At 38.6% G+C, this 13290-nt stretch overlaps 1 protein-coding gene across 3 annotated transcripts; it reads left to right on the top strand.

Annotated features, from left to right (window-relative positions):
- The first annotated feature begins 3168 nt into the window (after window positions 1-3168).
- LOC136051536 (natural killer cells antigen CD94-like) lies at window positions 3169-11538 on the top strand. 3 transcript variants are annotated; one of them, XM_065740990.1, is made up of 6 exons: window positions 3169-3334; window positions 6403-6501; window positions 7597-7683; window positions 7983-8131; window positions 10481-10593; window positions 10932-11538. In XM_065740990.1, exons 1-6 carry the CDS (start codon window positions 3208-3210, stop codon window positions 11050-11052), a joined length of 696 nt encoding a protein of 231 aa, XP_065597062.1. In that variant the 5' UTR covers window positions 3169-3207; the 3' UTR covers window positions 11053-11538. The 3 variants fall into 3 exon arrangements, with proteins under 3 accessions (XP_065597062.1, XP_065597063.1, XP_065597060.1); XM_065740991.1 differs by having other exon boundaries at window positions 7977-8122; XM_065740988.1 differs by having other exon boundaries at window positions 7977-8131.
- Window positions 11539-13290: the final 1752 nt, after the last annotated feature.

Raw genomic sequence — 13290 nt, 5'->3', positions numbered from 1 at the left:
TTTCCTTCTTAATCAACGTTCCTTTTCATTTTAGGCTGAAGAAACAAGAAATTTTGCCTATCTAGATCTTCATAGGAACAGAATAATATGTGGAAACCATAACATATAATCTTTGTTTTAAACTGTTTCTTCTCTTCTTGCAACAGGATCTATTTTAAAGAGCAAATCCAAAACAAACAAACAAACAAACAAACAAAATCCTTTTATCCACAACATCCTCCTCTCTGCATTGGAAGGATATGGATTTGATGGGTGGGCTGTTCAGTGGACAAAGAACTGGCTGCAGAATCAAGTTCAGAGAGTGGTGGTCAGTGCAGACATGATGGAGATCAGTGATAAGTTGTATCCCCCAGGGGTCGGTGCTGGGGCTGTAACTCTTCAATATCTTCATAAGTGACATCAACAGTGGGATTGAGTGCACCTTCAGCAAGTTTGCTGATGACCACAAGCTATGGAGTATGGTCAACACACTAGAGGGACAAGACACCATCCAGAGGGACATGCTTCAGCAGTGCGCCTAGGTGAATCTCACGAGGTTCAACAAATCCAAGTACAAGGTCTTGTACCTGCATCAAGGCAACTCCCATTACCAATACAAACTGGGGGGTGAGAGGATTGAGTGCAGCCCTGAAAGAAAAGATCTGGGGTTACTGATGGATGGCAAGCTGGACTTGAGCCAGCAGTGTGCCCTCAGAGCCCAGAAAGCCAAGTATATCCTGGGCTGCATCAAAAGAAGCATGGCCAGCAGGTTGAGGGAGGTGATCCTGCCCATCTACTCTGCACTGGTGAGGCCTCACCAGGAGTACTGTATCCAAATGTGCAGTCCTCAGTACAGGAGATACACAAGCCTGTTGAAGTCTGCCCAGTGAAGGGTCAAAAAAGTGATCTGTGGAATAGAGCACCTCTCTTGGGAGGACAGGCTGAGCGAAATGAGGCTATTCAGCCTGGAGAAGAGGCTGTGACATGACCTGATAGTGGCCTTTCAGTTTCTAAAGGAGAGCTACAGGAAAGAAGTGGACAAACTCTATCACAGTCTGTGGTGACAGAACAAGGAGAAATGGCTTCAAGCTCAAAGAGGTTAGATTTAAGTTAGATACAAGGAAAAAATCTTTTACAGTGAGGGTAGTGAGGGACTGGAACAGGTCTGATGCGGCTGATGCTCTGACCTTGGAGTCTTTTAAGGAGAGGCTGGCTCAGGCCCTGGGCAACCTGATCTAGCTGTGGTGTTCTTAGTCCCTGGAGGGGAGCTGGACTAGACGGCCTTCAGAGATCCCTTCCAACTCCAAGGATTCTACAATTGATCCTATGATTCTCTTGTTTTCCCTCCTGAAGTAAAATCAAGTAGGAGAAAAGCTGCCCCAAAGGAGTTTCATTTAGTGCTTGAGCGTTTGCTGCAAAGACAGAAGTGATTGCTGCTACCAACAACAACAACAACAACAAAAATATATAGGAGGTTGTGGAGTCTCCTTCTCTGGAGACACTCAAGACCCGCCTGGACACCTACTTGTGCAACCTTGTCTAGGGAATCTGCTTTGGCAGGGGGTTGGACTTGATGATCTCAAGAGGTCCCTTCCAACCCCTACAATTCTGTGATTCTGTGAGTGACCTAATACAGTAGCATAGATACTTGTCTCCCAACGTCTGCAGAAAAGCTCATTTACCCTAAGGTGCCAAAATAAAGTCCTTACGGTTGATGCACAATAATTTTTGCACCACAGTTAATATGAGGGTTTTGTGTGGATATTACGAGGACATCATGAACGCAAAGTAAATGCTAATCCATGTGCAATTGCATGTATGAAAAAACTGACTGAAAATGCCCTTTACTCCAAGCTTTTCATTCAAAATTTCTTTTTGTATATTACTAAGCTAAAATGCAAGAAATGCACTCAGCCAGAGGTATTTCTGCCCTGAAAAAAACAGCTATCATTTGAACAGCAAGGCAGGAAGTCAGTCATTACAGTGTATTTCCAGTCTGTTGATACTGTTTTGCAAAAAGGAAACCCTGCACTTGATACATGAGCAGAAGCAGTAGTTTCATTGCAGTTTTGCTCTGTCTCGCTGTTTCACCACGACAGTACTCACCATGTCTGGGCAATCATTCTGTTAAAAGTTTTTGAAGATGTTTAAAGACTAGAGATCAGAACTGGAGGAAGGTATTGCTAAGTGTTAGAGATGGAGAGTGAGGATGAATAAGTCATTTCTGCACTCCTGTGTACAGTGCAGCAGCAGGGAGATCCCCAGTGTTACCTTTATTCTTGTCCCTCACCTCCATTTCTGCTAAAGGTTTTCTTCTGATCGGGTCACACCTGATAGTTTCCCACCCCTTAGAAGAGAAAACCTTGCCTTCAGGAAAGGAGTTTCTCAGCTCCACATATTGCTTTGCAGTGTTGAGAGAGGAGTGAAGCTCTTCTAAAACACACCACAGGACTGACTGAACAGTACCTTGGACATAAATATTTACTAGTAGCCTTCCTGCTGGCCTGATCACAGCCTATAATATAAAAAAAGCAAATGCTTTCATTATCACTCAGCATTTAGTGCCAAGCTACATGGAGAATCCTGTCAACCTTTCTTGATAAATCAGTATAACCTTGATAAATCTTCTCAATTTGCTGCTTGTCCTCTAAATCCATTATTATTTTTCCAGATTCAGGGAAATCAGAATTTTCCCTTAATGATCTTCTATCTGGATCTTCCTAACCAGTTCACAGTCTAAAACTGCATGAGGTAGTACAGCTTGACATAATGCATTTATTTGAGTGAAAGTTCACGATTTTTTTTCATTTTCCATTTCTTTAATAATAATGTTTTCAAATGTAGCTCTTGTGTTCTGTTCATGCCTTGATGTTTACAGATATATCTCTCATATCTTAACTCAAAATAGCAACTGTTTTGAAAATATCATAATTTAAGGAGGTAGAAAACCCTAATGTTTGGGTAGTCAAGTGAAACTGTTCTAGGCTCCAGCCAAGAACCAAGAGTCCTGGCTTTCATGTTCAGGAAATTACCCATCTTTGATAGAGTCATTTTTTCTTCTTAACATGCTTTTATTATGGCACAGTAATCAGAACAGAGCCAGCTTCCTCTGTGGTTTCATTGGAAAGGCTGAAATGTAAAACATTCTCATTGCCCAGTGTGTCTTGCTGCAGTGTTTCCCATCTCCTGTGTACTGCTATTGCTGGAAAGAGGTGTGACAAACTTAAGATGGAGGATGAAGAAGGATACACCACATTAAATTTACGACCTCCAGCTTCAGTTATTACTGAAGGACACTTGAGCAATAACAAATGTCCTACATTAAATACTCCAGCCAATTGTGTTACAGTAAACAGTAAGTACATATGGAAATCAGATAGCTATCTAAATCAGGATGTAACTTGAATTAGAATGTTCAACTGGATTGCTATAGGATCCTTCAAAAGTTTATAGTATATTCTTCTATAAATTTTCATAGAAAAAGTGGAGTCTTGTGTGATGTATTGTATGATCACAGAAGTATTTTCTTTCTGAAGACTTGGAGGTCTATATTTACACCATTTATTTTGTCTATTTATGTTAACACAGAAGAAAAATCTGCATTTATATAGACTTTATTATTTTGGTAAGACTAATTTGTTACAGCAGGGCACTGCAAGAGAGAAAAGCAGTCTTTGGAAGTTGAAGGAGTTTGCTCAGTCAGTGGGAGTAGAAAGCTGCCCTGTTTTTCAGTCATCATATGAACATAAGTTTATATGGGAATGTATTTTTGTTTGTTCTAAGTTTTTCTGTAAGGAAAATGAGTGTTAAATAAGGTAGCTCAAAGTTTTTCTGTAAGGAAACTGAATGTTAAATAAGATAGTTTATTGAGCCTATGGAATGCCTGAGTCCATAAGAAGGCAACGTGTATACAGTTACTGTTGCTCAGAAATTAATGAAGAGGCTTTTGTGTGAAAGTATCATTGATGCTAACTACAGGTTGAACAGAATAGTCAAAGTCTAAACTAATATAACTGGTGCTGTTTGGAATAGATCCAGGACTATCCTCTGAAAATGGAGGATGAATAAGCTGCGGGTAAGCAGAAGCCAGAAATGTAGGGGTAAATATTAGGGAGTCCGATCTAAAGGCAGAGTTTCCCAGAAGGAAACATGGTGGCAATCTCAGAAAACTCTTAAATGACCTCTTATTGGACATAAAGGACATGTAGATAGACTTATGTACCAATTAAGTTAGGAGTAATCACAATAGTTCATCTTTCCCAATCTCCACCTTGAAAGGACTAGCTGGCTCTAAGTCTGATTAAGTTGCTTAGAGTGTTGCCTGCTTGAATTTTGGAAACCTCCAGACATGGAGACCCCTCAGTCTCTCTGGGCATTTATTCCAGTGTGGAAGGGAAGAAATCTTTTTCTTCACATCTAAACAGAAGTTACTCTGATGCAAATTGTGACTGCTGCATTGTACCCCTTTTCTGTGCCTCTGAAAAGAGTGTGGCTCTTTTACACAGTGGAGGACTGAAATTAGGTCCCTTAGCTTCCTTCAGTCACTCTGTAGGTGTGGTCTATCTTAACCATTGTTGTGGTTTTATGATTTTTGTTATCTGTATTCCACATCATAACATCACGTGGAGCACCGGGAGTCAAAGAGTTAATGCTTCAGTTTTCATGGACTGCCGAATTTATGGGTACCTGGTAGAACTACATACCCCAGAGGACTTTTTGTTTCCATTTTCCATTCAGAGGGAAAGATAAAACTGCACAAAAATCACAAGATTGCTCTCTTTTTCTGCTGCTTGTCTCAGAAGTGCATGCTCTCTAGCCATGTCACCTTCAGCTTTAGAGTAAGGCCTTCAGTTTTGAACAAACTCTCTCATTTTAATTGATTTATTAGTCTCAATTCCGACTATATTGTATCATATTGTGTTATCATCCATTTTTATACCATATTTAGTAAATTAACTTTCCTCCTCAGATTATTGTCACTGTTTTGTTTTTAGGCCCATCTCCCACCTCCCTATACTTTACCCCTTTTCCCCTTTCCTGGGGTGTGGGTCCCCCTGCCCCATTAGTCACAGAACTGGGCCAAATAAGCCTGTAAACCGTTGACTCCCCCCACCACCCCCCTTCCTTTTTTATTCTGGACAGTGTTCCTGTGGGCCTGCTGTCCCCCTGTCACAGACACAGAGATATCTAGAGATAACTTCATGACAACCATCTTAGTGGTTCTCTTCTGGACTCTGTACAGTTAGCTGACATCTCTCTTGACTGAGAGGTCCCGGTACTGGACATGTTACTCCAGATGTGGCTTCATGGCTGCAAAGCAGAGCAGAATACTCATTTCTTTCAAGCTGCTACCTACAGTCTTGACAATGCAGCGCAGTGTTGGACAGCTTTCCCTTCCACAAGGGCACACTGGTGGCTTGTATTCACATTGTACACCAGGACCTTGAAATCTTGTTCAATATACCTGCTTTCTAGCCAGTCAGTTCTCCAACTGCACTAGTGAGTGGAGTCGTACTGTACAGGACTTTGTCTTTTCTGAGCTCTGTTAAACTTCCAGCTCATTTCTAAGAGGTTTATTTCCCTATAAAAAGCAGCTTGACCCTCCAGCACATTAGTCACTACCCACAGTGTTGTGTCTTCTACAGTCTTTTGAAATGGCCTTAACCCACAAAGGTTAGGATCATCTTTCTCAACTGTGGCTATGTAAGTTTCAGTTACCCAGTCTGGCTAACATCTAGGCACCTCTGGAGGTAAATTCTTCTCACCTTACAGTAAACTTGTTCCTTGAATGCACTGGACTTACATAATTGTACTTGGTATATATATAACTTGAAGAGAGTGGATTAGACTTGGAAAGGTATAGAAGATTGCAGATCACTAGTTCACAACTATATGAAAATATTTTTAATAGAGAATAGTTAGCTTTAAGTTTCTGGAGGACTATATTACTGATGGGGCATTGAACTCCAGTGGAAATTAGGAGAAAGAGAATGAAGGCACAATTTAATGCTGAACCATTACAAGGATTTTGAATTCCCAATCAGAGTGCCTAGAATTTTGTTTCTAGAACTAGATGGTGGCTTTTCTCCTTTGTGATGAAATCTTAGAGTTTGTTTCATTATTTCTAGAATTGTGGAGATTTCAAAACTTAATTTACTTACCTGTCTTATGAGAAGAGATTTTGCTTTAAAACACTAGAACCTCGATTAATACATATTCTCAGTGGCAGTATTGACATTTCTAAAAACAAAACAAACAAACAAAATACTCCTAGAAATTCAGGACAGTGTCAACATAATCTTTGTAGTAAGTAAATGAGAAGCTCTACAGAAGAGATAAAGTGGTAATGCCAGAGAGCAGGTAACACCACTATGTGTTGAGACTTGTTTTTTTGTTGCTGAAATGTTTTCTTATTTGTTCCAGGAGTCTCTGTCTCATCTGCCATAAAGCAACCAGCAACCTTAGCTTTCTTCATTTTGAGCCTGATGCTGCTCACGGGGCTGGTGGTCTTACTGTCCCTGTGTAAGTACTGTGGCATACCGAGGTACTGTTGTGATTTACTTCCATCAGTGCAGCTATTTTGTCTGTTCATGCTGAGCATTCCTGCAAACAACTGTGGAAATAATATGACAAGAATGACAACTTCCCTGCTTCACTGTGCATCTGCACATCACTTGGAATGACTTTGGTCTGTTTTCACAACCTCCACCCCATCCCACACTGGCTAACAGAAAAGCTTCCAGGTGCAACAAAACTTCCACTGCACATAAGGAGTAACTGAGGAGTGAAAGGCTGAATACTTTCTCAAATGCTTAGTTTTCATAACTGAATTTCATCTCCTTGGTTACACAGTGCCCCCAGTGACTGTTACTGTAATCTTTCACTTACCATTCCCACTTTCTCGAATTGCAAGCTTTTTGCAGGGATGACAATCTTGGCATCAAAACATAGCAACTAGTGAATTTGCCCAAAGATTACAGTGGAAACATTTCAATTTATCAATGGAAGGTAATGCTACAGTATGTATGGAAGCAAAGTGAGAGTTTGAGCTTCTTTTCAGTGGGAGGGATTATTTTGCAAGTGGCCAGGACAAACATTCAAGGTAGTCATTGAGTTTTAGTTCAGAAACAATTATGTGAGTTTCTAGTTTGCTCTCCAGTGCTTCCCAAGCTAAAGTATTAGTAACCATGAATAAAATCATTTGTAACTTTGTTTTGATCACTTTTGAAATTCTTCAAGGGTGGAGATGCCACCACTTCCTTTTTCAGTGCTGAGCCTTGATGAAGAACTTTCTTCTAGTGTTCAACATCAATATCTCAAGTCTTAATTTGTGATGGTTGCCCACAGTCATATTACTTTTTCCTTTCCAGGGCAGTTTTGCTCCCTTTTCATAAATGCTCTACAAGTAGTTGCAGACGCCTATTAAATCTATTTGAAGTTAATTCACATATGTCTGAAAATCTCCTTCACTCCACTCCTTTGAAAAAGGAATGAAATACAGATGGTGTAAATGCTGGACATGCAAATAAACCAGAAAAAAAATCTAAGAATGCCAAAAGCTATGATTTGAAATTAGTTTAAAGAAGAAACTCTGATAAGAATTTTCATTCCCTTCAGTTTTTCAGATATACAAGGATCCTGAACAAGGAAAGAAGCTGCAGGCCTTGAGGGAAGCACTGTGTTTTGAAATGAGGGCAAAAAATGGTAAGTGTAGTTATTATGTAATTAATCCTGAATCCTCTTTCAGAGCCCATTGACTGAGAGACTGTAAAACCACTGAGAAAGATAATTTATTCACCTATTGTCTGCCTTTAACTGTGGTGGTATTTGAGATGTGGACATGTATAAACTAACATGTAAAACAACTTGTCTCTCACAGTCCTCCAAACATCTCAGCTGATTCATAACTACTCTTAATCTTCTTTCCTCAGTCAAGCCAGCAGTTAAAGCCCCAGTGTTACTTTCAAATCTGCAAGTACTCTCTGTCTGGTTTTTAGAAACAGAATGTGCTCTCTGTCCAGCAATGTGGAAAAGCAGTGAAGTTGGCAGCTGCTTCTACATTTCAAAGCAGAAGAAAACATGGAAAGAAAGCCAGGAGTTCTGTTCCACAAGAAATTCCACTCTTCTTGTACTGAAAGACAAAGTAAAGATGGTACAGTCTTAGTCTCATGCTTCCTTTATGTGTTTTAACTTCAAGAAATGTGGTAGTAAGAAATTAGTTTGGTCATTTACAGGACCTTTATTTGTTTTCTCTGTGTCAAGCTGTCTTCACAAAAATTACAAGACTTTCATGACTTGTAACACTTTCTAAATAGTGTTATCAAGAATAACACACAATTTATGAAATACCTTAATTAGCTGATCCCTAGATTTTCACAGAAACAATAAATTGCATATAATCAGCATGGACAGGACACCTAGTACACAGAACATATATTTCTATTATCTCTTTCCACAAGTTTTGTTACTGAGAAATCTTAGCATCAAACCTACATCTACATTTGATCTGGAGTGGCCAGTACATCATGCTGTCATATGTTGCATAAAATGGCAGTCCACAGTTTGGGTTTTGTCATTTTGTTACACCCTTCATAGACTGCCATTAATGACAGCACAAAGGCTAGACAGCAGGGGATTTTATTATGACTGAATAAGGTTTAGGGAAATAATAGTTTTAAATAATCTTCATAATTGTATTTTCTATTGCTGATTAATGAAAAATCAGTAATTTAATGGCAGAAGCTTATTTTACCTTTCTGTACCCACACATCTAGGTAACTCTTTTTTACTAGCTATTATTTACTAGTTATTAGGTAATAGCTTACACAAAGCCCCAAAATCCTTATTTGCTTTTGGCTATGTAAAACTTTTGAAAGTATTGAAAGCTTATGGGAAAATCCCTTCTTTTTTCAGAAGGAGTTAGTTTCAAATGGGAGTCCTCAACTCTTTCTTACTTTAAGGCTTAAAATACCCATTGGATTTTTTTTTTTTTAATGAAAATCAGCTTGTTAGGCTCAAGTAGAGAACTGATTCATTACTGAGTCTAGCAGAATTGAACAGTATGAAGCTGGTAAAGTGTCTCAAAAGAAAGAGCTATGAGGAGCCTAGAGAAAGGGAAGATAAGGGAAGACTTCATCACTCTCTTACAACTACCTGAAAGGAGGTTGCATGAAGGAGAGTTTTGGTCTCTTTTCTCAGGTGGCAAGTGATAAGATGTGATGCAACAGCCTAAAGTTGCACCAGGAAAGGTTTGGATTAGCTATTCAGAAGAACTTCTTCATGGAAAGGGTGGTTAGGCATTGCCCAGGGAGAAGTTCCTCCTCACTGCCCATCCCTGGAGATATTTAAAGGGATTTGTGCATATGGCACTTAGGGACATAGTTTACTAATATACTTAGTAGGGTTAGGTGATGGTTGGGTTGATGATCTTAAAGATCTTTTCAACTTAAATTTTCTCTGCAAAATTTTCTTCTCAACTTTAAACTTTCTATGACTTTATGATTCTGGCGTTGCTGGGAAATAGCTGATCACCACACCTTGAATGAGTATTCAAGAGATGATCTTGGTATGCTACATTAATCCTCGTGTAGTTTGATGATAGATGCCTGTGTGTTTGTTTTTTCTTCCATGTTTGGTATTTATCACTGGAACCTGACTAAAGCTAGGTCAAGTTAAGCTAGTTGTAGATTTGTGATTTTGAGCCCCTAAGTATGCTACTAAGCAATAGTAGAGTATCTGATGGATCTGAATGGGCTAAGATGCTGAGGAACTTATTAGAAAGCACATATAGGGAACAATTCAGGTGCCTAAGCATAGTTGTCTATTGCAATCTGAGATGAACTGGAGTATACTGTCCCACCTTTAAATGCTTCAGAAACACACAGTTCTCCCGTATGTTCTGGGTATCTTCCTTTCAGACACATGTGAATACTTTAGACAGCTTAGGCTATCTCAAATGGTGTTAGAGGACTATGCTTAGCAAACAAATTCTGCACTGTAGCAGGAATTCATCCATTTAACATCAGACATCTGCATTATAAGTAGTATCCAAAGCTTCTTTCTTAGACTCAATTACAAGCTAGTGGAAGACTTAGACAATGGAGTCACTACACTTTACTTTTCCCACTGCATGAGATGAATCACATCTCAGGCTTCATTGGCTATGCTAGCCAGGTCTGCTGATTCTAACTGGGGCTTCAACAATGCTCATATGTCTGTAGCATAGATACATTTAGACAGAAAAATTAAAAATTGCTTCTTAATAAAAGCATTTCTTTTTCAGATCCAAGGTACATTTATGTTGTAACAGTAAAGATATTTGAGTGATCCTACAATCAGAGCAGCCAGCATTGTATCATGGAAAACAAGAATAGGCAACAGGTTACTCATATAATTGAGCAAGATTTGTAACCTTCAGTTACAGAAACTTCATAGCTGGAAGAAACAGGAATTTGAGTGTTATTTTTTAAATATTATTATGATGATTTTCCCAATGCTACAGGTCTCCCTGCCATACGATTCACAGTTTTATTGGGTTGGATTATCGTACATATCTGAAAGGAATGGCTGGTTCTGGGAGGATGGAACAGCTCTTTCAGGAGAAGCCAGAACTTGGTAAGACTTCATAAACAGTGTGGTTCTGTCTTATGTGCCTCAGTAACATGCAAGAAACTTACAGTTTCTTTTACTTTTCTATGTTTGCCACATGTGCAATGATGAGGGAACATGAGATGGTCATATCTGCTACAGGGCTATCAATTCCTGTCCTGTACAAGGAACAGTGAGTAGCAAACAGCTCAGTCACTGGCTCTAGACCCAAAAGTCAGTAATAAAATAGCTTCAAGGGTGAAATAACTCTACATTTCAGTGGCTATTCAGTATGATAACAAATCCAAATACAGAGCACATAATATCACTGGGACGTAATTAATTCCTATCTTTTAATTTTCTAGGACTGTGTTACATGAACACATCTTCTGTGCCTCCTTATATGGACAGATTATTTATGCCAGTAACTCCTGTTCAACAAAGCAATTCTGGATCTGTGAGAAAGGAGTTGTTCAATTTGCCTGAAGAGGCATTGTGAGAAGGAATGTGGGCTCTGTCACTGTTAGATACCATTTCTAGGAACTAGGTGTTTTAAATGTACTTTTTTGTTTGTTTGTTCATCATGCAGCCCTCTCAAAATTTTAATTCAAATAGACAGGTCAATAGAGACAAAAACTTCCTCTTTACCTGTACCTCCTAGGCTCATAAATGAGAGGAAAATACTACAAACCTAAAAGCTACAAACCTAGGAAGTAACTTTAAAGGGTTAGCAACAGTCAAGTAATAATTTTTACAAGAATCTCCAGAAGGACAACCACACATTCTCACAGAGCCATATATTTCTTGTGCTTCTGTCAGAACTTTCCTCAGCATTCTACAGCAGCCAGTTATAAACCACTCCAACTACATCCTTGATGATTTTACCTGCTGAATTAATTCTCGTACATGCTAATTGCATAACCCTGTTACAGACAAGTTTGCTTAGTTATACCCTTGTTCCTAAGTCTGTTCTTCCAGCTTTTCCCTTCTTTGAAGTATAGAAATGCAAAATGAACACAGTGTTCCATTTACCCATAAAACTCTTTTTCGCATATGCATTAATATCTATAGAAACAAAAGGATATTTCTGTAAGAGTATAGGGAATCCATGGAAGAAATGGCTTCGAAAATAAGAGTCCAGTGTCATGTACAGATTAAAATTTTATCTAAATAAAATTTTAGTGCTATAATAAATGTAATTGTTATATAAATAGCATAAAGGATAACAATGACATGCTTTATTTACAATCTCAGTGAATACTCAAGCTGACGTAGAATCTATTGCCACAAGTCTTATTTATGTTCTTTTGTTGTACCCTACTGGGATCTCATGGGCCCAAAACACATCATATGTGTCATGTACTATTAAAGTATTTGTCACACTTCCTGAAACAAACCAGTGTCTCTAGATTTCTGGGTGGAGTTTCATGGCATGAGTTCTTCAAGTTTGTACATGGAAATAATAGACATATGTTTCATATTATACATGAAACATTCCTTATGTATATACATACATGTTTTAATACTTAGAGACCTTCCTTAAAATAAATTAAATACAATTCTGTGTCTTTGATAATCACAGCTGGAGTATCTAGAATCCATTGCAATAGAAAGTGAATATCTGAAAGTAAGGTACAATATTTTATCCATTCAAATGTTTCAGCTCCTTCAACTTGAAAGAAAAAAATTCACAGGTAGCAACTAAGCTGCTAAATTTTGCCCCATTAAAAAAAAAAAACAAAAAAAAAACAACTATCCATGACTCACATACAAATTGTTTTGTTTGTTTGTTTGCTTTCTTAGCAATCTGTTGCATGATTTGTTTGACAGCTGCATTGTGAAATAAAGTTTTGAGTTCTGGGTTTCTTGTTAACAGCTTGTGGAGCTTTTTAGAGTGCATTCACTATTAATGCAGAGAATGCGTGAATGAGGTCTCAGATGTTGAGGAAGAAGACAGATACTCTCATTTAAATAATCTTCCACAAAAGCCATCCAGACATTAACACATCTCTGAACACCAGTGAAGATGTGACTGACACTTGCTCTTTGAACTTCCTGTGACATAGTATTCAATGGAAACAGAAAGGATCTCTCCTATCTAGTTCAGGAAACGAGAAAAATATGTACTTATAGGATTAATGTTTATTTCTGTGTACTATTCCATTGTTTGTTTTTTTTTCTTCTGATAAGCATGTAAGAATGTGAAAATAAAGTGTTGCCCTAAATTTATGTAGAAAATAAAAGACAAGTGACTTCAGGTTCATAGTCTGAAGTATAGGAATCGGTTCTAGTCGTTTTATTTACTGTTGCTCGTTTTTACAAGAAATTGCTACAGACACTAGAAGATCTGACTTCAATAGAAAAAACTTCCAAATTTTGCCCTCTATTAAAGACTTCCAGAGTCAGACAGGTGTCTTAGGTTCTTGCTTTATTCAAATAACCATCAACATATGTGCAAGTCTGCTACCATGCAGGCAGAGCCCTGTGAGAAACACTAAAAATCAATCATTTTTGATCAGGCAAAGATGTTAGTGTACAAGCAGTTTATTCATTATTGGAATGGCGGACCCGCGCTCCCTTGTGGCAAGGGAGAAACTGCGCGCCTTGTTAGTGAAATCCGTACCATTATAGACCCTTTCTCCTTGCACTCATTGGCTGAGCATCTCAGACGCGCAATCTACTCGACGCGGTTGCTAAGGTATGCTTCCACATAAGGTCTATCAC

The sequence above is a fragment of the Cyrtonyx montezumae genome, unplaced genomic scaffold, assembly GCF_038088225.1.
Source record: "Cyrtonyx montezumae isolate F1298 unplaced genomic scaffold, pur_monq_1.0 scaffold_3, whole genome shotgun sequence".
In the NCBI taxonomy this organism is placed as follows: domain Eukaryota; kingdom Metazoa; phylum Chordata; class Aves; order Galliformes; family Odontophoridae; genus Cyrtonyx; species Cyrtonyx montezumae.
Note: the sequence above shows the minus strand (reverse complement) of the source record. Positions and strands in the feature narration are given on the sequence as shown.